Source organism: Columba livia, chromosome 3, assembly GCF_036013475.1.
Source record: "Columba livia isolate bColLiv1 breed racing homer chromosome 3, bColLiv1.pat.W.v2, whole genome shotgun sequence".
Lineage (NCBI taxonomy): Eukaryota > Metazoa > Chordata > Aves > Columbiformes > Columbidae > Columba > Columba livia.
This window is the reverse complement of record NC_088604.1, coordinates 64,579,192-64,604,031: the sequence shown is the minus strand read 5'-3', so window position 1 is coordinate 64,604,031 and position 24,840 is coordinate 64,579,192. Positions and strand designations below refer to the sequence as shown.

The 24,840-nt window shown below is 39.8% G+C and overlaps 1 protein-coding gene across 10 annotated transcripts in view; it reads left to right on the top strand.

Annotated features, from left to right (window-relative positions):
• ARID1B (AT-rich interaction domain 1B) overlaps positions 1-24,840 on the top strand; it is a 327,313-nt gene that overhangs the window by 279,280 nt on the left and 23,193 nt on the right. For 7 of the 10 annotated variants that reach the window (XM_065057323.1, XM_065057318.1, XM_065057316.1 and 4 more), the window contains 5 exons: positions 3,978-4,123; positions 11,650-11,759; positions 12,500-12,658; positions 18,867-19,076; positions 22,461-22,665. In XM_065057323.1, coding sequence (XP_064913395.1) covers positions 3,978-4,123; positions 11,650-11,759; positions 12,500-12,658; positions 18,867-19,076; positions 22,461-22,665 — 830 coding nt within the window. The remainder of the gene's footprint in view (positions 1-3,977; positions 4,124-11,649; positions 11,760-12,499; positions 12,659-18,866; positions 19,077-22,460; positions 22,666-24,840) is intronic. The other 3 variants (XM_065057320.1, XM_065057325.1, XM_065057324.1) reach the window with 1 other exon arrangement.

Genomic DNA, 24,840 nt, shown 5'->3' with positions numbered 1-24,840 from the left:
AACAAATAAACCACAAAAAGCAAGGAGATTCTTCCCTTTCCCATTTTTAATCTCTTCTATTTGCTGCCAAATACTTGGAGATCTGCTTGTAGCAGTAGAGCAGATAAACGAAATGTGTAGACTTGAAGTATGGTGCTTAAATTGATAGCCTAATCCTACATTAGTATTAACCCAGCTGCTTTTTCTTCTTAACGGGGAAAAAATATGTGATCTAGGATCATGGTATGGCAGGAGTTAGAGCTGGAAAATACCTTACAGGTCACCTATTTCATTTATAATGCAGGATTTCTCTGACCACTACGTTTTCTAATGTGTTGTCTGTGTGCAGAAGTGTCAAGTACTGGGATTTCCTCACTCTCTTGAAGGGTAACTGCATCTCACCATGAAGACATTTCTTCATTATACTCAACATTAGTGTTTCTTCTCTTAATTTCTTCCTATTATTCCTAATTATAATTTGCGTCATCCCTAAGCAACCTAACTGTTGGTGTTTATGTGGTAAATACTGTAAAATCGCTCACTTAACTGGGTTGGTTCTGTTACAGAATTCATAGCCGGTCAGTTGAATTTTTGCCATTAGGTGTCACTACGTGTACAGCAGACTGTTTTTAAAAGACTTGGTTTTTATTTGGCCTCCCAGAAAAATCGAGGAGAGAATTGGGAGATGTTGGAGAGAGTCTGGTAGTACTCTTTGAGATAACTACTTCTTAAATAGTGTGTTGGATATGCTTTTACTGAAAGCAGCACAGAAGGAAACATAAGATTTTTGACTTAACTCCAACAACCAACAGATGATGCTGTGACCTTAAGCATATATAAATATGTTTAGCAGCTGCTGTGTAACATATTTATAAGTGTTTAGTGACCTGGAGGTTAATCAAAATGAGTTTGGTGATCTCAGCTCAGTTCTTAATGGACTCCACTTCATATTATAGCACTGATGCAGCACAATTTGTCACAGTCGGCTGTCTTTACTCAAAGGAGGCCCACTGTGGAGTGAGAATTAAAGGCTGAAGTAATACCTGGTTATTTCTCCCTGAAGAAACTTTCCATTCCAAGCCATCCTAGAGCAGAAGAAAATGTGGACGAGCTCCGTACTGCGGACTGCACCCAATCTCAGCATAAAATAACATTTGCTGTTACAGGATGTCGCCTCCTCAGTGTTACCGAATTATCTTGGGTGCGCTTTAGTCAGCGCTTTGGTAGGGGACGGGGAAAGGACCAAGTTCTGCCAGGGATGCTGCTGAGTCTTTTCACCTGCTGGGCTCTTTCCAGAGATGGAGAGCTGTGTCCATTCCCAGTGCAGCATTACAGGGGAGGATGAAAGGGAAAGGTATTGCCTTGCCAGATTAAATTTTTGAATTAGGCTCTGCCATTCGGGTCTTTCTGAGTACAGTAGCAATTTTTTTAGGCTTTGGTTGTTTTCTTGCTGTCCTGGCCAGAGCTAGTATATTCCTTTTATTTCATTTCTGCTCCCCGTCTAAACTGGAAATAGTTCCCTGCTTTTTGATTTAAAGCTGTCGTACAGCAGTGTGCTCTGATGAACCACAATTGAGATAGATGTCCACAGTAGGTAACATGAAATAGGTTGTACCTCTATTTGAGACAATGAACAGCACCACAGCTCAGAAGATACACATGCTATAGGCAGTAATAGTATTGAAATATTAGCAGGTCAGGACTAATTTCAGCTTACCTGCAAGGTGCGTGTCTCCTGTGTATTTTTAAAGCAAAATAAGGGCGTTGGAGAAATAGGTACCTGTAGGGACTTCGGTCTATTCCAGAATCCCAGCCATACTCCATAAAAGAACATTTTAAAATCTATTAATTCTTTTTTAAAGTGTAAAAAAGCACTTGCACACTTCCTCCATCTTCACTAGTACCTTTACCCAGTAACAGAAAGGATCTCACTTATCCAGCATAAAAAGAACTTTTCCGTTAGCTGCATTTGTTGAAATACAGCAATTTTCAGCTAAAAAAAAGGGGGAGGGTGTTTAAGATGCAGTATTTACATAAGAAAAGCTTGATTGTGTGACAGAAATCTTTTAAAGTTGTTGCCACACAGTTCTGCTCTTCTCTCTTCCCTTTGTAATCTTCCCTTGGAGCATTGCACCACTGTGCATTTTAAATCTTTTCCCTCCACTTCTCACTGCAAGCTTCATGAGGGAAATGACATTGTATGGCAGTTGTCTCCTTCATATCAAAAGAAAGCCTTTCCTTCTTTGCCAGAGTGAAGAAAAGTTTGTCTTCAGAGAGCAAAGGACAAAACTGACTTGGAAAAAGATGCTTTATTTAGATAACACGTTCCCTTTCCCTTTGAAGAAATTCACAATGTGTCAAGAAAAATTAGGCCAGATAGCGCTTTAATGGTCCTCCTCTTGTACCTCCTAAAAAAGAAATCTGTTTCTACCAATTGCATTATGAATCTTCTACTAGTTTGGAGAACACAAGAAGCTGCTGAAGTTATTCAGGGTTGTTGGTTTGGGGGTTGTCTGTTTTGCTTGAATAGTGTATAATAATGAAAAGTAGAATTTATACCAAAACTCCATGTTGCTACTGGGACATGCAGCTTTCCCTGCCTGTAGGATGACATTAAATGCTTTGTTTTTCACGAGAAAAAAAAAGCAGACAGGTACCAAAGCTATGTAATGGAGTGGCTGCTTTCTTTCTTGCCTCCTTTATTTGGAAAAACAGCATAAATTTACACGGGTTACACTAAAGAAACAGACCTGAGTTTTGTATTTTCCTATGTGGGCTATGAATATACAAGTAAGTATATTTATGTATAAGTCTATATCCATATACACATACTATGTGCAGTTTTCAAGTATACCGAGAAAAGGTAGATAATTGTATAATGGATTTCAAAGAATAAAAGATTATTTTTGAAGTTGGATCAAGCGTTACATAGGGTGATTATTTTCTTCCTTGTGCCTCAGTTTATCCATATAATTGCCAAATCAAGTACCAAGTGTACTTAGGTACTTTTTAGAACTTAGGAGTAGATAAGGTTTAGCCTTCCAAAATATTTGCTCTGAAGATCTTCACATCTGAAAATGTGGAGAATTAGGTAGGGGCTTCATTCAGGGAAGTTTTGCAGAGAAACTTAAGTGTCAGTTATTAAATCATTACACAGATAGGTGATTAATTTTTCAGAACCAAAACAGTTCTGCTGGGGTTTCTTGTTTCTTGTTTCAACAAAGGGTGGCACGTACGTGCTTTTTTGAAAGATAGAAAGAAAGGACATAGATGGCATGTACCACAAGACGAACATTTTGTTCAATGCTGCAGTCACGTTTATGGTCACTTTAATGGTGTTTGCTAAATGACTATGACTAGATCAATATTGGAAATGGGAACGTGTTGCATTACTTAAAGAAAAAAAGCGCTGCTTTGAGGAAGAAGAGAAGCAGGAAGTTACATGTATATGATTTCATTGGGAGTTGCGCGAATGCCGCTTTCAGTCATGAGTAGTGCTCAAGATAAATGCTCACGTGCAATTGCATTTCTCCTGTGCAATGACATCAGATACAGAAATCTGAAACAGATTTCTGTAGTACCCATTTTTCTTCTGGTCATTTCACTGTTTTTTAAGCTATGGCCAGCAAGGATTTCTATTACATGGTCAAAATTGCAATTCACCAAAATTTTTTATGCCAACCTTAGGTTTTAATTTCTCTCCTGGTCACACGGCTGTCCACTCATAGGATAAACGAGTTGTATTTTTCTGCTGATTGGTCATGACATATAAAGACACTGTATACATCTCTTGAATTTTTTGTTCAGTCCAGTTCTGTCTTAGATATACGGTAACTAATTCAAGACTAATAGCTCCCCATGTAGGTAAAACGAACTAATTGCATGTCTTCTCCTTAGCTATTTGCAAACAATAGGAGATGTACTCTGTGACAAACCACAGCACCTTCAGCAATGAGGTACGTAATGAGACATGGTGTGTGTGCTCTTTCTTCTCGTAGGCAAGGCAATTTCCCTGCCATGAATCAGAGCGGTATTATGGGATCCAGCTCCCCCTATACTCAGCCGATGAACAACAGCTCTGGCTTGATGAACCCGCAGGCTCCTCCTTACAGCATGGCACCTAACATGGTGAACAGTTCCACAGGTAATGGTGGGTAACCTTTCAGCAGTGGCCTTCCTCCAGCAATCTGCTTGACGCTGCCAGCCCTGGGCTGGGGGCCGAGGGGTAGCCTGCTGCATTTGATTCACCCCGGTGGGTGGTTTGGAGTGATTCAAAACTAGGCTAAGGTATGCGCGTTTTTTTTGTACAGTAACTCATACATTTTTCATTAAGTCCTTTTGCACAGCATGTAAATGGGTACAATGTTCTGAACAGTTCCAGCAACACTCGGACCCAGTTTGACATAGCTGTTGACTAGCAAGTATATGTATATTTGTGTGTATGTTTTTTGCAAGAAACAGAGAGAAAAACCTCATCTTTTGAGGGGCTGCTGCTCTTGCTTTTCAGTGTGTTAGTTCCCAAGATTGCAATTTCAGATGTTTAATGTGGTCCTGGTTCAAAAAAAAAGAGATATGCACCTGCTCTGGCTTGAAGAAGCTGTAAGTTGAGCGCTTAAAATAATTACTCTGTTCTGAAAACATAGGCCATATTTACTGTTTCCAAAATTCATATAACCATATGTAGGGTTTCTTCATTCACTTATTTAAATATCAGTGTATGAAATGTAATCATAGCTTCCTTTTGAAAAAAAAGCAAATTCAATGTAGCTGCTGGATTTATCCTTAATATCATAACTTGTGAATATAGAATTCCTTGCAGCTTTGTGTGTGACTGTGAAGACAGGTGAATGTAGTTCTGTGCAAATGTGCTTTATCGTCCGTATTCAGCTTGAACTCCTAACAAGTATCCTTCATCAAGATAATACTTCAGTAAAGATCAATTCTTTGATTGGGATGGCTTTGGATGGAATTTCAATGACCCTGAAGTGGATCCTCCCAAAAACTTATTGCAGTTATGGAGTTTCTGTGCATGCTTTACTGTTTTCATTAGACCTTTCTGAAATGTTTCAGGCTTTGAAATTTTTCCGAAACCTGGATAGGTTGTACTAGGGTGACTTGATGTTGTTTCTTTATCTGGTTTTGTTTCTACTTTTGTTTATTTCTTTAGAAGTGCCGTACTACTTAAATTGTGTCTTACCAAGAGCCTTTGTTTCGGTATCTTCCTCTCTGCCTGGCTTAGCCTGCGCCTTTCCTTCGTCCTTTGCCTCCTTCCCCATCTTTCCTCCCTGTCACTTGTGTAGGTCCCTGCTTTCTGGGCAGAAAATGGTCACTGTGAGATGCTGGTGTCTAAGTAAGTCCAGAGGGTTTCTTTCCTCAACATAGGAGCTCCTGAGACACTTAACAGTGTTGTATTTTTCAACAATATTATGTTACACTTCTGGATAGCAGAAGAAACAGAAAGGAAGCTGTTAATCACTAAGATTTAAAAAGAAAAAGGCACTTTTTCCAGTTCTGGCTTGGAAGCCATTGGTTAGTCCAGACAGCACACTTCACCGTCTGGATGAAGAGGGAAAAGCTATTGAAAAGACCATTAGATAATAGTTTGCTTTTCCCCCACCAGAGCTGTCCCAGGTAATATTATGTTTTGTTTGTGTAGTTATGTGTTTTGTCTGGCTTACTGAAATAAAATTACTTCTGAGCATTGAAACTGTGCTATAAATTCTATTTTGCTATTAGCAGAAGTAATTTTTCCCCCTTTTCCTTTGGCCCCCAGAGCTGCGAAAATAACCAACAGCAAACAGATGGCAGAGTGCCCTGCCTAAGAAGATTTATGTATTCCTAAGGAATAACCAGTTTAAAGGAAGATTCACAGAGGCTTTTTTGTTCAGATAATTCAGCCATTCGTTATTTCATACAGTGGAAATCTGTTCAATGCAAGGCCATTTATCCTAGCAGTCTTTTGTATGGGGTAGTCATACTCTTTTTATTGTGTTATGCATTCTGAAATATTGGATTTTTAATAATTTAAACATTTATCAGGGGGTTTTTCTGCTGCTGCATTTGTGAGGTTTTCTTTTGTTCCAGTTTTATTAAGTCAAAGACTACCCAATGGAAAGTAAGTATTAGATGAAGTAGAGGAGTTCAGGGCACCTCTTCTCCTCTCTGTGTGAGCAGACGTGCATCTGGATTGCTTTCTGCAGCTCGTCCCCGAGGGTACACAGAGATGGCATGGGGAGGGGGGAACAAAAGGAGAGAATGGTGTGAATGTGGGAGTGCTGCATGTGCCCCTGTCCTGGCTCATCCTTCTGCTTGGCTTAAAGAAATGAAGGGCTGAGCTTAGGACAAGTGTGAACACAGTACTTAAAATGATGATATCTGGAGCGGGGGGATGCTTCAGGGTCAGCTCCGGCCCTGCGTTTGATGAGGTGGAGACGCTGCAGGTGATGCCTACTTACAGGCTTGAAAATGGCATTTTCTGTGGCACGAACACCAGTCAGGCTCTCAGGGTCTGGAGCCTTCCTGCCCCACAAGTGTAAAGTCACAGGTCTGTCAGATAAAGCAGCGTTCGGTCAATGTGTGGGGCCAAAACCAAATGCAGCTGAGTGGCCACTGCGTTACTTGACTTGCTCACGTGCCCTGAGCACCAACAGCTGTGGTTTCAGTTAGAGGTCGGTGAAAAACTGAGGTAAGCAATAGGGAGAAGTTAGTTTATTTGTTTGGGTTTTGGAGAGTGCAGTTGTGTTGCCTGTTTTGAGGGAGGAAGGTAGGTTTTGCTTATACTCATTTTAATCAAATGCACTTTAGGGTTTTACTCTAAAATAGAGGAAGATTGTTGATGCTAATGGAATTGTTTTCATATGGTTTTGGAGCTTCAGTACAGCTAAGTATAACACTAGTTTTGCCACATGTTTTTGGTCGTATCTATAACTCCTTATGACCAACTGATCCTTTTTTTCTTTATTTATTTTTTTTTAATTAATGTCACAATTGGAAGGAAAATCGTGTTGCAGTTATGCATCCTGGTACTTCAACAGTGACTGCGCATCGAACTGGGGATTGCCAGCTTCTTCTCATGTAGAGCAGTTTAGGAGCACTGAAATTATGAGATCAGAGAAGTCAGATCCTTCTGATAAAGTATCCCATCCATAACAACAACAAATGCTTCAAGAAAAAGTGCCAGAATCCCTTCAAAATTACAGAACAAATTGCCATTCAGAAAAATTGTATAACCTCCACTGTCCTTTTTGTATGTGAGTTTACATTTCCCATATATATTTTAGATTCCCCCCCTCCAGTTTTTTAAATTCAGGCCTTAAAATGTATATAATAAAAGGAAATTTACAAAACCTGACGTAAATAAAATAACAATTTCCTACTGTGAGCCTTGGTAATTCTGGTGAAAATTATCTTTGAAAAGAAGTAATACGGAATTTTGATCTCACAGATTTCCGTATTGTGCTTGCACAGAAACTGGCACATATAATCTCTGCTACTTCTGGAGGTGAACAAAGCAATAAGAAGGCAGTAATCTTACTGCTACAAAGATTGTTTCCTAATTTCACAACCTCTGTCCTACTGAAACCTTTCATTTTCTGGGAATTATTATTCCCAACAAACTTTTAACACCATAATACTTTACATAAAACATGAAATTCTGGGATTCCTAAAGTTACTTGAACTAAAGGAATTAAATGGATGCTCATAATTAAAAATAGATACAACACTTAGCTTTTCATTTACATTATATATATTTGACTTTGTTTTTATTTGGATGAATCTCTGACAGAGAAAGCTATCATATTTATGAATGTGAAGCATTCTTTTAGAAATCTCGATTTGCTCTCTCTGGTTTGCAGCTTGGTTACATTTTTTCTGAAAAATGGAAACCTCCATCTATTTCACTATTTTTTGGCTTTAATGCATATTTGTGAATGAGCTATTATATAATGCACATTTAAGCAAACTTCCTGGAGGATGTCAGAAGTCGGTAACAGCTGATGTATCCCATCACCTGTACCCCAAACAAGTGATGACCGTGACCCAATGGTCATTGTGTGACTACACATCAAGCCAGCTCCCGGCACAGAGATGCCGGCGTCTCAGACTGCGAGTGCTTGCCATCCCTTGGCCGAGACTTGGTGGGCAGAAAGGAGGCGCGGCGCTGAGGTCCTTGGTGTCCCGCTCATCCCTTTCGGATAAGGCACCCAGGATTGTGCTTTTCTCTAGGGGTACATGTTCATTTGTGGCAGGACATTAAGCAATGCTGTTGTCCCTCTGCCATTTTTCCTCTGGGTGTAAAAAGCAGTGAGGATCTTCTTACCAACTCCACATGAGTCACAAATTTGCTGCTTTTACTTCTCTTTTTCTCTCGAGGGAGAGTGGTAAGGGAGGAAGGAATGTCTTAGAAAGGATGTGATACTCTGTTTTGTAGAGTGTGGTTTGGTATTGCACTAGCAATAAAGTGAAAAACAACGTTTGTGTGTTGCTACTCCTACAGTATTTCATCGTCTTCTGGGACTGATAGAGCAGCCTTTAGCAAAAAATAATACTTTGCTGCAGTTTTACTCATGTCAATATCTGCCTTTGAGTACATTAAATTCAGTGTGGAATAGTTAATTCAGGACCGTGACCCATACTTGCTTTTTGAAATCATTCTAGCTCTTAAATTCTTATAATAAGCCAGAGGCTAGTACTTGAAACCTATTCACAATATGCTACAATGCTTTTTGAGTGAAGATTTCCCTCTTAACCTCCTCTCTAAAATGTTTTATCCTTTGGTCTGCACTTCACACGAAGAATTATTAGTACCTGTGTAGAAAGAGACCATGTCTTATTTTAGCAGTTTCGTGACAGTAACAGTATTTCGCTGCTCCAAAAGGGTCAAAACAATGTTCTTGCTGGACCACTTTGCTAAAAAAGCGAAGGAATGTCTGTTAGCAAGTCGCTGGAGAGTACATTTGCAAGAAGTTACGAAACAGCATTTCAGCAGTGGATAGAAAAGTAGCTGTGGAAGCATCTTAGGTAAAAGCTATAGGCACACTAGGCAACCTTGCAATTGCTCGTAAAATCCTTGCAGTTCTCCTCTTACAGTTAGAAAGGATGCACATGAAGTAAATAATTTAGAACAAAAAGTGAAAACACACTTTTGGAAATTTTTTTTTCCTTAACTGTCCCAACTGCTGGTAGTTATATTTGCATATGCCAACAAGAAATATTCAAAAGCCAAAACAAATTGCTATTTTTACATTTCTAAACGTGATTAATACAGTCAGATTATGTATGGTAATTTGCAGACTAGCATTACTTGCCATTTACATGAGGTCTTAAATTTGACCTCTCTAGAAAAGAAATCTTATAAAGGAATTCTGATGGAAACAAGAATACCAGGAGTGGGCACAATTACTATATTCTTTGTAACAGAAATACAATGTGCCAACCTAGATAACAGTGAGATATCAGCAGAGGATTTAGCCATGCAGAATTCTGGTGAAGAAGCGTGATTGTTAACTTTGCTTTGTTTGACCTCTCTCAAAATGCTTTAGAGGGGAAGGGTCATCTTTGGTTGCCTTGAAACTAAAACTAAGACTTCTCTTTTAGCGCTTTCACAGGATGAAATCTGTTAACTGTTAAAATGGATTTTGTATAACAGTTCTGCATCCTAGTTTGAAACCAGACTGTGGCATACATTTGACCATTTTGTACTGTATTTTTTAAAAATTCCTAAAAGAAAAAGAACTTTTTTTTTTTCTAAAACTGTGGAATTCAAAACTAATATGTGTTAGGCTGCCATCCTTCACTTCATAATGGTCACAAGCCGCCCCAGCTCCTCGGTGTAAGGGCAAAATGCATACAAATCAAATGCTTAGTGGATGCTGGCTTTCCAGTATCATATTGCTTGGCTGTTTTGTTGAGGTTTCACACACATACATAAAAATAACAGCATTTTTAGCTGATCCCAATAGATTTTCCTCTGCAGCTGCATCACTTGAAAAAGGCTTTTTGTTCCAATTCTTCAAGTCTTAAGTATTGCAAGAATTTTTTTTTCTTTACGTCTCAATTATGATTTATGTGTTGTGATGACTTTAAGGGCTTGATTGGGCTACAAATGTGCTTTTGAAAAAACAAGAAAATGTGCCCATGAACAACACTGGCAGTTCAACGCTGAATATTGAGCATACAGTTGTAAACTCACATGGCTGGGTAGGTTTTTTTGGCAGACCCGTAGTCTCAACCTGCAGTGATGCGAAAGATATTAGCAAATTAGCACTGCAGAGCTTGCCAGCATATTCGCCAGAGTCCTGCTCATGCTCTCGCTGCTGTAATTAAAACTAATTATTTTCTAAAACATAGTAATACATGAATATGTGCAATAATCGTTTTGTAGTGGCCAATCTGTGAAGTATTTTTAAAGCTTCTTTGCCCCCTCCTCTCTTTGGCTTGCTCTGCAGTGTGCCTGCTGCCTCGTGCAAGCCGGCATTGTTGTTTTGCAGAGAGAAACGCTACTCTGGTGATGATCCGATTATTTTTTTTCTAAACAAGGATGCTTTGTCAGTTATTAAAATCCGTAAGTTTGGGATCTGTATTTTTTCCCTTTTTATTGCCTTGTAGGCTTTTCTGTCCTATGCTTTTCTTACTTCAGATCCTTCTTTGTAAAAAGGGAGAGGAAGGAAAGATAATCCAGTCTTTCCTAAGTACTGTGCACATGGTTTTCTGTAGGGAAAGAATCACCTGGTGTCTTGCTGTTGTTCTCTGGTTATTTGCATTGATTCAGTGTCATGGCATCTTCTAGCATCTGATCTGCCCAGTATTTTCTGTCTATTTATCTGAATGTTTCTCCTTGCATCTTTCTAGAAATACAGGAACCCAGCAGTTCTGCAGCAATAACACTATACTTAGCACTTGCATCTTCAAATAAAAAATCCTTTTAACTCCTCACACCCCTGGGAAGCAACTGTGTGCCATTATCAAAGAAAGACATGTGTGTGTTCGTTATAGTCCCACCTCATTTTGACAGGAGGGGAAGATGTTGAGTGCCAGTTCTCCAACAGAGTGGAGTTTACAGCTTGTACTTCTGTAGTTAAGGCTCACAGTGGCTGAGCCGTTCACACTGGAGTCAGTAGGGGCAGGAATTATCTGCTGGACACCAACCTTAACACAGATATAATTGGTAATTCAGCCTTTCTCTTGGATTCAACGTTGCAAACAAAATGCGCATCATTTTAATTTATGTTTATCTGTTGCTAAAGGGAAAGTGCAGTAGTTATTAAAATAGAAAGATAATAATAAAAATAGAAATAGAAAATAGAAAAAAATAGAAAATAATAGATAAATAGATAAAAATAGAAAGATAATAAATAAAAATAGAACAGCTGTTCTGTTAAAATGTAGCGGTCAAACGTGGAGCCAGTTGAAGACACCAGCAGCATGAAGAATGAATTTTACTTTGTAAAGTGGTGGTTGTTGTTGTTGTTGCATGGTACTTGTATTCTCGCCTTGTTCGTTCTCTTTTATTTCCTGACTTCAACCAAAGAGGTTTCCAGGTTTCCGGACAAGGAATAACAGGACAGAGGTGGGATAATCTCTGCGCCACAATCTTGCAGCAGGAAGCGTGTTGTTTTCTCGCAAAGCCAAACATAGTCATGCTTAACTGCTTCTCCTGTTTTCGATTAGCACCTATGGGTCTTGCAGATATGATGACATCTGGTGAGTCCAAACTACCCCTTCCTCTCAAAGCAGATGGCAAAGAAGAAGGACCCCCCCAGCCCGAGAGCAAGTCAAAGGTATTTACCACCTCTGCACGTGGTGTTGGTTCAGCCCGCAGAAGTCTGCTGTGTTGTCCTTCATCTTCTGGTTTTGGCCTACCCACTTCTGTTCTTTCCTGCATGCCTTTCCATTCACGTGCAATCTCTTTGTTTGTTTCTTTTAATTTTTCTTTTTTATTTTCCTTCATTGTATGGATCTGAAAGTTACTAGTTCTTACGGCATTTTAACTTGCGGGGGCAAAGCAACCCAAGCCAAAAGTTGCGTGGGGATTTGGCTGTGCCAGCTGGGTGGGAAAGAAGGGTCTTGCCTGGTTTCGATACTTGCAGCCATTTTTCTCTGCCTTCAGTTATAGCTTCCTGTTTTGGCCGCCTCAGCAGCAGCAACATACTTTAATATTTTGCTTTCCTGCCTTATTTGATAAAATAAGGTGAACAGCTTGGTTTTTTTTCTTTCTTTCATAAGGGGAAACCCATGCTTAGCATTCCATGTGAGCTTGAAATAAGCATGGTGGCTTAGTGACTTTAGCCAAGCATCCAGCAAACTTTCCAAATTATACTAATTAACAATGTCGTTTTAATACCTTATATATATATAAATATATTTATATATGTTTGTGTTTTCTGTATGTGTCTCTCTGTTTATATATATTTTATATATAAAAATTGGTCAGTCTGTTAAACTGGATGTACTTTTTTTGTTTTTAATAAAGTTTGCCCTGCCTTTGTCATATTATTTTTTTTTTATTCCTCTACCACAGGATAGCTACAGCTCTCAGGGTATTTCTCAGCCCCCAACCCCAGGCAACCTGCCAGTCCCTTCCCCAATGTCCCCAAGCTCTGCTAGCATCTCCTCATTTCATGGAGATGAAAGTGATAGCATTAGCAGCCCAGGCTGGCCAAAGACTCCATCAAGCCCTGTAAGTGGCTCTGTTTTTTTTGGGTTTTGTTTAATTTTTTTGTGACTAATTATATTTTAATGCTTGCTTGTTTGTTTTGTAAATTCCTTTTCTTCATTATTTATCCACTAAACAGTTTTCTTTCATTATAACACTGGGTACAAATTCTGCTCTCGGACACATGACTGTAAGTTCCACTGCTTGGCTTCAGTGGGGCCTGAGCATGTTTATCCAAGGGCAAAATTTGTCCAAACAGCACTTTGAAATAAGAAAGAGTAAAATTGCCTGCGTCATGCCAATGTGCTGTCTGGTAATACAGCAGTTGTTGTGAAGAAAACATCCTTCCTGTAATGCATCAGCTTCCAAGCATGCCGACTGTGTTGTTGAGGACGGTTCCATTTCTGTTCCTGGGCCCAAACTCCTTCACACAACTGACTTCACTCTGGTTGCTGCATTTGTCTTTGCTAGGAATAATTAGGGAAAAAAACAAAGCAAAACAAAATGAGAAACCTTCTCCTCTATTGAAACTGAGATCTATCAAAGTTTAAATTGTAGACTCAGCACTACGGAAAAGCTGCCATGTATGTTTTGGAAACAGTTTTCATTTTCAGTTGCGTATTTGGAAATACAATAATGAGGTTATCAGGGCACAGTCTAAAACAAAATTGTTTCTGGTTTGCTTCATTCAGTTATTTTGAAATGACCCAGATTGTGAGTAGAGAAAAAAAAAACAAACTGATGCATATGTGTTTTTAGAAAAGTATTTTTTAGATAAATAATGTTTAGTCATTCTCATACAGGTTGTAAAGAAAAACCTGAGAGAGATGTGTGTGCTAAAAATGGATTTCATCATATATATCTATTTATATGCACATAGAAAATCTTTATACATCTATAGAAAAGAGAATGCAGACATAAGCTTATATGGCCTATGGGGAGCAAACGTCCACTTGAACATTTTTGCTTTGTTTGTTTGACTTAGAAAAATATATGTTGTTCCTCTTTTCTTTCTACCAAAGGTCATAATGATCAGAATTTCTCTGTAGAAAAAATACTGAAATATATTCTTGTGAAGAGTATAAAGGTTTTTTCCCAACGTTAACATGTACTTAAATTAGCAACAATTCTAATCCCTGATCTCAAATATTGGGGTCATAAAGACAGGCCTCTGGTACTGAATTTTAACCTGAGTCTACGTCCTGAATAATAATACAGATATAAGATAGTAACTTAATTTTCACAAATTGATATGCTGAAGAGAATGTTTCAGGGCAAACAGAGGAAGGCCAGTCGAAAGGAAAAATATCTACTCATCCAAAAACCAGACATGTAGTGAAAGCCCTGAGCAAAGGGGCAGCATTGCATGAAATGCACTACTTGAATGTTTTGATGTTTATTTGGCAACAACTTTGAGTCTCAGAAGGCAGCTGGTGTTGCTTGTTCCCACAAAGTCTCACCTTTTTCTTCACAGCATTTCTGAAAGAGTGGTACCAAAAACCCTGATAGTTTTCTTTGTAGTAATGTTTTGGGTATTACTTGTTTGGATGGTTTTCTGGAGGAAAGCAAGAGAGTTACTGCACAGGATAACACATTGAGTTCTTCCTCTGCAAGGTTACCAAGCAATAACACATTCCTGAGCCCATTGCATAAACTGCATGACAAATCCTAGAGTCGTCATGAATGTATGTGGAGTTTTTTCCATGTAAATGTGCTGAAGTACAACATTGGAAAACATAAATGGAGCAAGTTAGTGCTTTCAGTTTGTTCTGAATACCCTTCTGTCCAAATGCTGCTGCATCTTTAGCTTCAGTTAGCTTCTTGGTATACAGATACAGATAAATACAGTGCTTTGAAACTATGGAGAAGTGCTGTAAATTAGCTGATCGCTTTTTGCCTGTGAAGGCCAGTGTATTGGATAACTTCCATTGACTGCAACAGCAGCCTGACATAGACTGGAACGATTGATTGCAGGCATTTTGTTACACTTGAAAACAGTCTGAATTTGTTCATTAACTCCCAAAGCTGCTTCATGTGCTACAACTTCTCCATTCCAGCAGAGTATAAAAGCAAGGGTGAATGGTCTGTGATTCACTTCACAGTACCCTTGTGATCCTACTAAGTGGATCCTCTCTTTCAGGACTTCTATATGGAAGTGAGGCATAAGAAAATGTGGAGAAGAAATTATGTTTTGAGGGCTTTTTAGATACATAGGTAAAATCATAGAATCATAGAACAGTTTGGGTTGTAATGGACCTTAAAGATCATTAGTTCCAACTCCCCTGCCTTAGGCAGGGATACCTTCCACTAGACCAGGCTGCTCAAAGCCCCATCCAGCCTGGCCTTGAACACTGCCAGGGATGGGGCATCCACAGCTTCTCTGGGCAGCCTGTTCCAGTGCCTCACCACCCTCATGGTGAATAACGCTTCTGCTATGCTAATTTTGCATACTAGTTTTGCATCCCTGACAGTGGTGAGTTGGCTTTAAAATTCTTAAAGAGAATTTGCAAGTGTGGGTGTGAATTACGCAGGGTCACTGCAACATAAATGAAGCTGTAGGTTATGAAAACCCCATAAAATGCTGTTTATGTCTATAGGTACATATGAATATGATAGTGAATGTACCTGAATAGTACTATATCTCCATGGTGCTAGCTGTGAGGGGTCTGCAGAGTCCTTCAGGAGGAAATCTTGACAGACAATTGTGTCTTCCAAAAACCTCTGCCAGAGGTTGGACTTCAGCAGTTTTTGCTGCCTGTGTATGTCAACTCTGTTCTGCAGTAAAATAGGTCTATGTCGTAAGTGTAATATTGGCAGTCTTTATTGAAGTGGTGAAAGTGAACAGTAGATAGTTGCACTAATATAGATGCTTAGAGATGTGTAAGAAAACAACTACCCACTGCCTTAATATGAAAAGAACTCCTACAGAAATTTCTGTTGCTCTCAAGGATTCTGCATACTCACCATATAAGAGTCTGTGTATAATAGTTTTAATGGGTGGTAGGTGCAGTAAAAATAAAGTATGGGGTTTGACAAATTTAATAGAATTGGCTTTGGCATCCTTGTATTTAGATGCAGGGTTTTCTGCATCACCTATTTAAACTTGGCCAGTCATGCCATGTAGCAGAGGGCTGGGGATTGAGGGCAGAATAGGATGCAACTGAATCGGTAAAGTTATGTTCCACAGGCTTGCACCGGCATTCTTTTATCACCAAAATTATCAACAAACGTAACAGAAGAAAAGCTCGTGATCTGTATTCTTCCAGCATTGCCTGACATGCACTCATTTTAGTTAACAATCTGCTAATGGGATCATTTTGTAATAAAGCTTTATTTTCTGAGGGTTAACATCTATCTCTAGGCAAATTTAGGCTTCCAGCTGAACCTGCCCATGTGGAGCTGAAGTTTGTTTGTGTGTAGACTAGCTTGCACACATCTGTCATTTCTCTATGTTTACATTTATAAAAATAGAGAAGATAAAAAGATCTTTACTCTTGGGGAATAGCATTCTTCCCTCCGGTGCATTCTTCTAAAGTTAACATTTCACTTTAGAAGAAAATTGCACCCATTTTATAAAGCATGACAACCTGAAAGCTCACACAGTAAGAAACACTTCTAACCTTGTGTAAACTGTGAAAAGTTTTCAGATGATACTGTCATTTTAGAGCCTGCTGCCACATTGCTGAAAAGCAGCATCATTTCACATGTAGAGTAGAAAAACCCAGAATGAAAAATGGTTAACTGGTTTCCATTCTGCTCTGAATCTGATTCAAAAAAGATAATCTTACCATATAAAAATGAAAAAAATGGGTAAATCTGAACATTCTTAATCATGAACTACCAGAAAAGTGAAACAGAAACTATTTTGTTTTCTCATGTTAGAATATAAGCACGTGCAAAATCTTCTAAGTAAAAGCTGAAATTTCCCACGTTCATTTTTATTAGAGTCCCATGGTATCATGTCAGATTAAAACTAAAGCTGATGAGCAGTACAGTAACTCTGTTCATATTGCAGTTGGTGGTGGGGTAGCTCCAGTTTGTTCAGCTGTTCAAGCCTATGTGATCATATATCTTCACTATAAAATCAAATTTGTAGCAACATGACTTGCCTACTTCCCTCTTTCTACCCACGCCCCTAAAAAATCTTTGGCAAAGTATGTTTGTTGAAAAGATTTAAACTGATTTTCTTAAACACCCAGATACGTAGCAAGTGATGCTTAGAGTAAACTGGTTGCCATTACAGAGTCAGTTTGTGCTTTCTTTGCACAATCTACAGGACTCTTGTCAAAGTACTTTCCTGCCAGTGACTTAGTAAAACAAATTCAGCCTTGACTCTGACTTCAGGAGGAGTTTTGACACAACTGAATCTGCTGCAGGTAAACTCAGAAATCACCTCGTTTCTCGGTAAGACAGGTAATAATATCTGTTTGTAGGACGGACTGCTGAAAAGAAGTTACAGTATGAGAAAGCAAGGCAGAAATCTTTACAGGAGGCTATTTATTTAATTAAAATGAATATCCATTCACTGGAAAGAACAGCAATGGCTCACGGAACTGCTGGGTCACACCTTTGGCTTCACATCTCTTTTCTCCCTGGCTGTCCTCCAGTGTGGCCAAGTTTCAGCTAATGGCTGGAGGGACACACAGAACCTGTCATGTTTTCCAGGCTAACATGCAAGATGAATGGTGGCAATGCTTTTAAAAATCTTTGGCAGTTGGACGCTACCCCACTGCATCTTTGGTGTTGTTGAGTGCCAGTCCTCAGCAGCACAATGTGGGGATGTGGACAAAGTGCGTCATTCTGTAACATCTGTGAGGTGCAGCTGGGGCCTCGTTTAGAGGTGTTTCAACTAGAAGTAAGTTCCTGTTTGCTTCAGAGTAGTGCTGTCTCCCATTCAAATAAGGAGAAGGCAAAGAAGGGAGAGAGTGATTGACTAGATGAGTTTAAAAAAGTGTCTACCACAATCAACAACCAAGTTTAGCATTTTACTATACAGACATGAAGGATATGTTTCCCTTCATATATTTGTCTCCTTTCCCAAAGCTTTATGTCAATCTTTTTCTCTTGTGTTTAATTTTGAACCACTTCCATCTTCCGCTGCTGAGCAAGTCACTTTGCCTTCTGCACGCAGGAGGGTTATCCTGCAGTAGCAGCAGCCCCTCTGTGTTGTCACCTGAGGGACATCTCGGCTAAGGTGTAGTGTGTAATCCATCCACACGTGGCACAGAGCCCAGCTCACAGTGTTATATTGCACAGAAAAGGTATGATGAGAAGTTAGAGTTTGTGTAGCAGCCTCAGTGCTTTCTTCCATCTCTTTCTTCCATCATGAGAGAAGAAAAGGCATTGAGACAACATGAGCTTTGATTAGTTGTAAAGCCCAAATAGAGCAGCAGCAGGATGTGTTTGTTCCTGCACTTCTGCCACATGAGAAAATTCTGCTCTTTCCAAGTCTTTCCGTTTTCCTGGTGGTGGTTCAGCTCTGGTTGCTTTCCATCCCTGGTTTTCCCCAGGTCATAATACACTTTCTCTTTACAAGGTAAGACATATGAGATGACTATATTCTGTTCTTCTTCAAGGGAGGACTAGCTACTCGTAAGCATTATTGCCTCCAACAGCTAATTAGCAGTTCACGAAGAGTATGGCCACCAGTCTCCTCGTACTGTAGGCACTCTCATCTTGATTCTTGGGCAGCAGTGGTGTGAAGAGGTAGTAAAGCATAACCACGCTTTAGGCTACTCTTGTGCAGTTCCTGTTCTGGAGAAACGCCTTCAGGTTTTCTAGCCCCTTTTGAGGGGCAAAGGGGAGAGGGTTGATTTGGTTTGTTTTTAGGATTATGTAAACTTGTGTGGGACAAACTTGGTTTTGACTTTAACCAAATTTTTGCTTACAAAGCACTTCGAGATAAGTGGATGAGAAGCACTATATGAGAGCTGCCTCTTCTTAAAATAATATGAGGCAACATCAGAAACTTGCCTTCTGGGATCCAAAGTTCAGATCGTGAAAGAAATATGAGAATGGGGAGTTTGGGCCCTTTATTTTAAAAAGCTGAATTTTCCTTATATGGACAGAATGTACTGTTTGTGCCTGAACTAGTAGCCTTCATTCCTGACTGTTGTGTGATAGCTTTAGTTTGTTTGACATCTTCTCTTTTTCAGTGTTGTGAGTTTCTTACTTTCTTTTCCCTCCCTCTCCCACCCTTCCCCCAACTCTTTTTTTTCTTCTTGCGACTTAGAAATCAAGTTCTTCTACCACAACTGGAGAGAAGATCACAAAAGTCTATGAACTAGGAAACGAGCCGGAGCGCAAGATGTGGGTAGATCGGTACCTGACGTTCATGGAGGAGAGGGGCACACCCGTGGCCAGTCTGCCAGCTGTGGGCAAGAAGCCCCTGGACCTGTTCAGGCTCTATGTCTGCGTCAAGGAGATTGGAGGTTTAGCACAGGTGAGAAGAAGGGCTTGAAAGTGAACCTTTTGAAAAGTGATGCACTTTTTTTTCTAGACTGTTTCCTGCTGGTTACATGGTTACATTTTTAGCCCTGACAATGGTTGAAAATGGTTTCATGTTTTAATATTTGTCCAGAGTTCTTTTTTTTCTTCATAATTGCCATTGCTATAGACAGATGAAATTGTTACCTGTTCGGGGGAATGCAGTAATGCCACCAAGAGAAGAAAAGAAGAAGAGGCCATTAGATCAAAGTTATGAGTAAGAAATACATGATAGAGCTGAAAGGAAAAGGAGATTTTGAAATCCATCCTTCTCAGATAGGGATACTGCCTCTAAGACAAATCAGTTCATCTCTCCACAGAAGAGGCAGAGATACATTATTGAAACACAGTCCTTCATCCCAAATCTTTCATCTCTGAGTGTCTCTGTACAGTACATTTGTTTCTTAGACAGGGACTGTGCTATCCCTGTGTTTGGAAGGGTATTTTGAGTTGCCTTACAAATATAATGATTACAAGGAAAAGGTGAATTACTTAATCGAGATGAAGGAAAATGAAAGCAGGAAGAGCTGAAATTGCAAAAGTCACAGACAGAAGAGAGAAGCTTTGGTTTGTGTGCTCACCAGTTCACTGGAAGTTTTACAAAGAGATATTTGGAAATTACTTGTGAGTTCTAGAAGACTGACCACCACAGAGCAAAACTAAATGTTTTGTTGCCTAGCAGCACCAAAAGGGGAAGGAGGATAAAATGGTCAGTATTTGCAGCCTTAGATTTGGTATTCAAAGTCATCTGTCCTTGCCTGATGCTTTTACAAAGCATCCCTTGCATCTAGGGAACTGCTCTGGCTGGGTGCTAGAAGCTACTGTGAAGTGCAGAGACCCATCATTTCTGTGTGTTTTGGAATGTTTGTAGATGTTCAGTGCTTTGCAAAATGATGTCTTAAACATAGCTATGTAGATAAATATGTATCTGCAGTATGTATTATAAAATAGATAATATTTAATATTTAAACAGATATAATTTAATGGTAATTACAAATCTGGACTCAAAAATACATCAAACAAATTAGATTCTCAGAAAGAGAGCGCATTTTTAATAATCTATGTGGTTAGTTCAAGAAAGAAATGTCCAACATCAATTTGTACCATTTTCGATGTTATTTTGAATAGCACACCTAGTGTAGTATTTGACTACTGAATTAGATCATTGGCCCTTCAAGTCCAGAGATTTAAGCTATTTCTGTTATTAAAGGAAGGCAGAGAAACCTAATATAGTTCACCTTGCCAGTTGTTAAATGCTGTATACGGGCAAGAGATGTTATCCTGACACTTTCAGTGATCAGCTCATGCCCCCCAGCATCATAAAGATTTCATTACTTTTAGCTCAGAAACTTTATTACAGGTAAATCGTATCATGCAGCTGCTCTGCCTTATACAGCGTGATTATGTCCATAGTATGACTCTTAGCATCAAGAACTAAGCAAGATGATGGGGGGCAGATGGGTTATTCTAGAGAATCATTCATGTTTGCTTATTATGGAAATTTATTTTCTTTTGGGACACTCAGTGTTGATTTGCAGTGACAGACATAATGCCTCGCCAAAGAATAGATGCTGTTCACTTAGGCTGATTCTTGAAAGGGCTTCAGTGACGTGTGTGTGTGTGTGCTTCACTATGGGTAAAAATTGACACTGAAAATAAAGGCTCCTGGTTTTGCTGGTGTGCTCATGTGAGTGGTCACCGTGTTTAGCTGTTTGGGACTAATGAGAGGTGCTTGCTGACGTTTATTTAAATGCGTCTGTGTGATGCTCTCCTGTTGCTCCAACTGCAGCACGGCATTCCATTCCTTATGGTTCTAGCTGGAGAGTGACAGGGAGTGGAGCTGGAGCTGCGCAGCAGCAGCAGTGCGTATTCTGTCTGGATAGTTGCAACTGATGGTGTAAAACTTGAACCGAGCAGCTGTTGGCAGTCTTCTTCTAAATGCCCATATACTGGGCATGGAGGTGTGGATGTTTCTGTTTGCAGTATGCGATGTGTTCATTGCGCACCACTTAGCTGTAAGTCAGTGGGCACAAAGAACTGTGTGACTGGATTTCAAGCCTCAACGGGGTCAGTTTATGAAAATCTTGTCTCCTTTAACTCCTGAGTTCTTGTAGGATGTACCAGAGAAATAAAAACACTTTGCATAGCCATGCCGGCCTGCTTGCTATTAGTGCTATCCCCAAAAGATCTTTGCTGACTGGCAGCAGTTAGTGTTATTAAACACTTTGAGAAACAAATGTTTCCTTTGCTGGCACACAGGCTTAGGAACAGTGTGACTAATGATAACCTTTGTAGCTGTGAAAGTTAAGTTGGAGTCATTAAAATCTCGGGCCTCATGGCAAGCAGGGAGTCATCATGCTGCACAGGAGTCAGGATTCTTCCCCAACAAAAGCTGAGATGCTCATACATTTAAAGCCCATTTATTTCCGTACTGTCTCTCCTCCTTGGATGATACCTAGCAATTGCACAACTAGTTGAATGAACTCTGGGGCATCAGGTATTGCAGCAAAAATACTGGCTGCTACAAGTGGTAGAGCTGAGCGAGCCAGTGGCGTCATCCAGGATGAGAAATTAACTTCACTGTTACTACAGATCAGCTGTGTTTGAGGAGCTCATGAACAGAGTCTTTCAATATTCTCAGGCTCACACTGCAAACAAGACTCACAGCAGAGTTGTGCAGTCAGCACTGTGATACGGAGTATTGCTGGACTCGCCTGTGTGTTTGAAGTCTGCCTTAATTAATTAAGGGACCTCACTTCACTCTGCCTGTTATCTAGCTGAGGGATCACTGATCTGTCTCTGCAAGACACTCTGAAGTGAAAGAATTATAGGCTGAACTGTTTAACAGCTGGTGGCTATTTTGCAGAAAAATTTACTTTTCATATCAATGCTCAAACACTTAAATTGCAGAATAATGCTATTACTGCTTCTAAATTTGTTTTTAGAAGCTGCTTTTTAATTAGAATGAGGTGGGTGCGGGTGGGTGTCAGAGAGAGGGAGAATGAGCATGCATTTGCTTGGAGATGGATTGCTAACTGAAGAGCATAGGCCCTGGGAGAGTGCAAGGCATTTAGAAGATGCACCATGCAGAAGACTCTCCACAAGCAAAGCTTTTTATGTAGCTATCAGCAGGTTCCTTAATGGTTTTATAACTGTAAATGCTGTCTATGCATTACTGTGTGTGGGAGTAATGAGCATTAGTTAAAAGACAAAAAATGTAGAAGTAAACCAAGACATTACGTGCTTTTTTTTACTTTTTGTTTTTTCCCCCCTTTTTTGTCTCCTGACTTAAACAAAACGCTTTGCTGCAAACCCGTGATTCTACCATTTATTTTGCTAGGTTAATAAAAACAAGAAGTGGCGTGAGCTGGCAACCACCTTGAATGTTGGCACTTCGAGCAGTGCAGCCAGCTCCCTGAAAAAACAATACATTCAGTACCTGTTTGCCTTCGAGTGCAAGATTGAGCGAGGGGAGGAGCCCCCTCCAGAAGTCTTCAGCACTGGCGATACTAAGAAACAACCTAAGATTCAGCCGCCATCTCCTGGTGAGTCAAGAAAACTGCAGCCTCTTACACAACCATTTTTTGAATGCATAAGATGCTCACTGCGTTGCAGTTTAGGTATTTAGAAGCGTGCCTTGCTAATGCGGGACAAAAAAAATGAACGTAAAATATGTTGTTGGCATCTTGTTTTCCGACTTGGAGCTAGCTCCTGAGTCAAGTCAGATTTAACTCTGAAGGGCCATCCGCAGTCATGTGTCTAGTTGGTCATTGCTCACTCTAACATGTAAAGACATGTGCACCGGCTTACCCTGAATATTCAGAGTTATGTGGGCATAATAAAGAGAAGAGCATTCTGCATGGACGTGCTTGCACTGCAGGAAAGGAGGCAGCCAGGACTAAAAGGAACGTCTGTTTGTCTAAAGATCAGATTCTGGTACTTGCGCTTCCCTTGCCATGACCCCAAAGCTGCGTTCTGAGCCCAGCAACTGGTCAGTAAAGCTTCAGCTGGAGTCAGGCTGGCAGGTGCTGGACTCTGATACAGCTCACACTGAATGCATGGCGGATGGAGAGAGTTGAGAGTATGGTGCATCCCCACTGCCAGACCTCGCAGTTTGGAGGCATGCTCTCTGTTTTTTGTTGCTAATCCTGTATGTCAGATTAGTCATTAGCATCACTGTCTTTATCTTCTTGTCTGAAAATCTGGACCTGGAAATTCTTGATTTTAGCTGTCCAGTGTTCAGCGTACAGTGTGGTGTTTCTTTCTTTTCAGTGTGGTGTTAATTTCTTTCGAAACTAATTCAGCTTAAGACTCTCAAGATTGGATAGTCATTCAAGGCAGGAAAATTCTTCAATTGTAACATTTTAAGTAGATTGGAAAAGGTGTAGTATTAGTCTATGATGTTGAGGTCTGGACTACCCATGAAAGAGGAAATGTTTCCTTTGATTTGGTGGTTATTAGGCTTTTCTGACCAACAAAATAATTTTTTAAAGACTTGCCTTCACAATTACTGTTAGGCAGACCACCTTCTATGGCCAAGAGAATATAATTCTTGATATGTTTACAGCAGTTCCCTGCATTAGAAGGCAGTATAAGGAAAGTATTAAACACCCTAATTTCTGTTAGTGGAGTTCACTGGTTGAAGATGGGAAGGGTCGAGTCAGGGACCCAGCAAGCTCTCCAGGCAGTTTGCAGGTTGTGTGGCTCCAGTTTGAGAATTCCTGTCGTAGATACCAGAAAATTGCGAAGACCTTTATAATCATATAATACAGTTCTAGCTTTTACAAGATCATTTGTTATGACAGCGCTTTGTCGGTTTTGAAAAAGATAAAGGCCATAAGGCTTAAATCTTTTTCAGCCTAATGTATTCAGTGTAAGGATTTGGGGGAGTGTTTAGTTAAAATCTTACTGTGTACATCTCTTTGTTTAATACCTTAAATATTTCCTCCACCTTGTTAACACCTAGGGTTGTTATGTACCCCAACGCTGATTATTTAATAAAGAATATCACTAGGTTATTTTGCAAGGCAAGTTTAGAAAATGGGTAAAAATACTTGATACTAGAAGTGAAGCCTGCAGTCCCAATGTTTCTCTGTCTGTAATGAGCATAGATTCTCCTGAGTGTGCACCATTGCGAAAAATAAAAGATGTTGGACATACCTGTCACCTCCAGAGAAGGATGCTAAGGGGAGCTGAAACTGTTCAACTTGTTAAGGAGGGTAAAGAGGAAATTCATCTGTTTCTAGAACTAAACAGCAGTACTAAAAATGAAAGAGTATTTTGCTTTGCTCTCTCCTCCTTTAGCCTCTCACTGGTCTGCACTGCTCTCAGTAGTTGGTTTGGGGATCATCACCGTAAATTGACTGAATTTTGAGATAAAGGATTGTTATTTAAATACATAACCTTAAACAAGGAACTGAAATGTCAGACATAACACTTTTAGAGGGACTTCTTGCATCATGACACTACAGATGAAAATGGCAAAGTCCAAGTTTAAATTTATCATAACATTCAAGCAAGCTGTCTATGAGGAGAACTGAAACTGTTTTTCTAAAATAAAAACACAGCAGGACATAGAGACTAGAAGAGGGGGAAGCAAGCAAAGATCTCAAGGTTTGTTTTGTTGGCAAGAAAAGAACTCGTGTCACTGAATGGACTGCACTTCTGTACGGAGAAAGGCTTTCCCAGTGTGTATCAGCTTTAATACATGAAATCCCGCT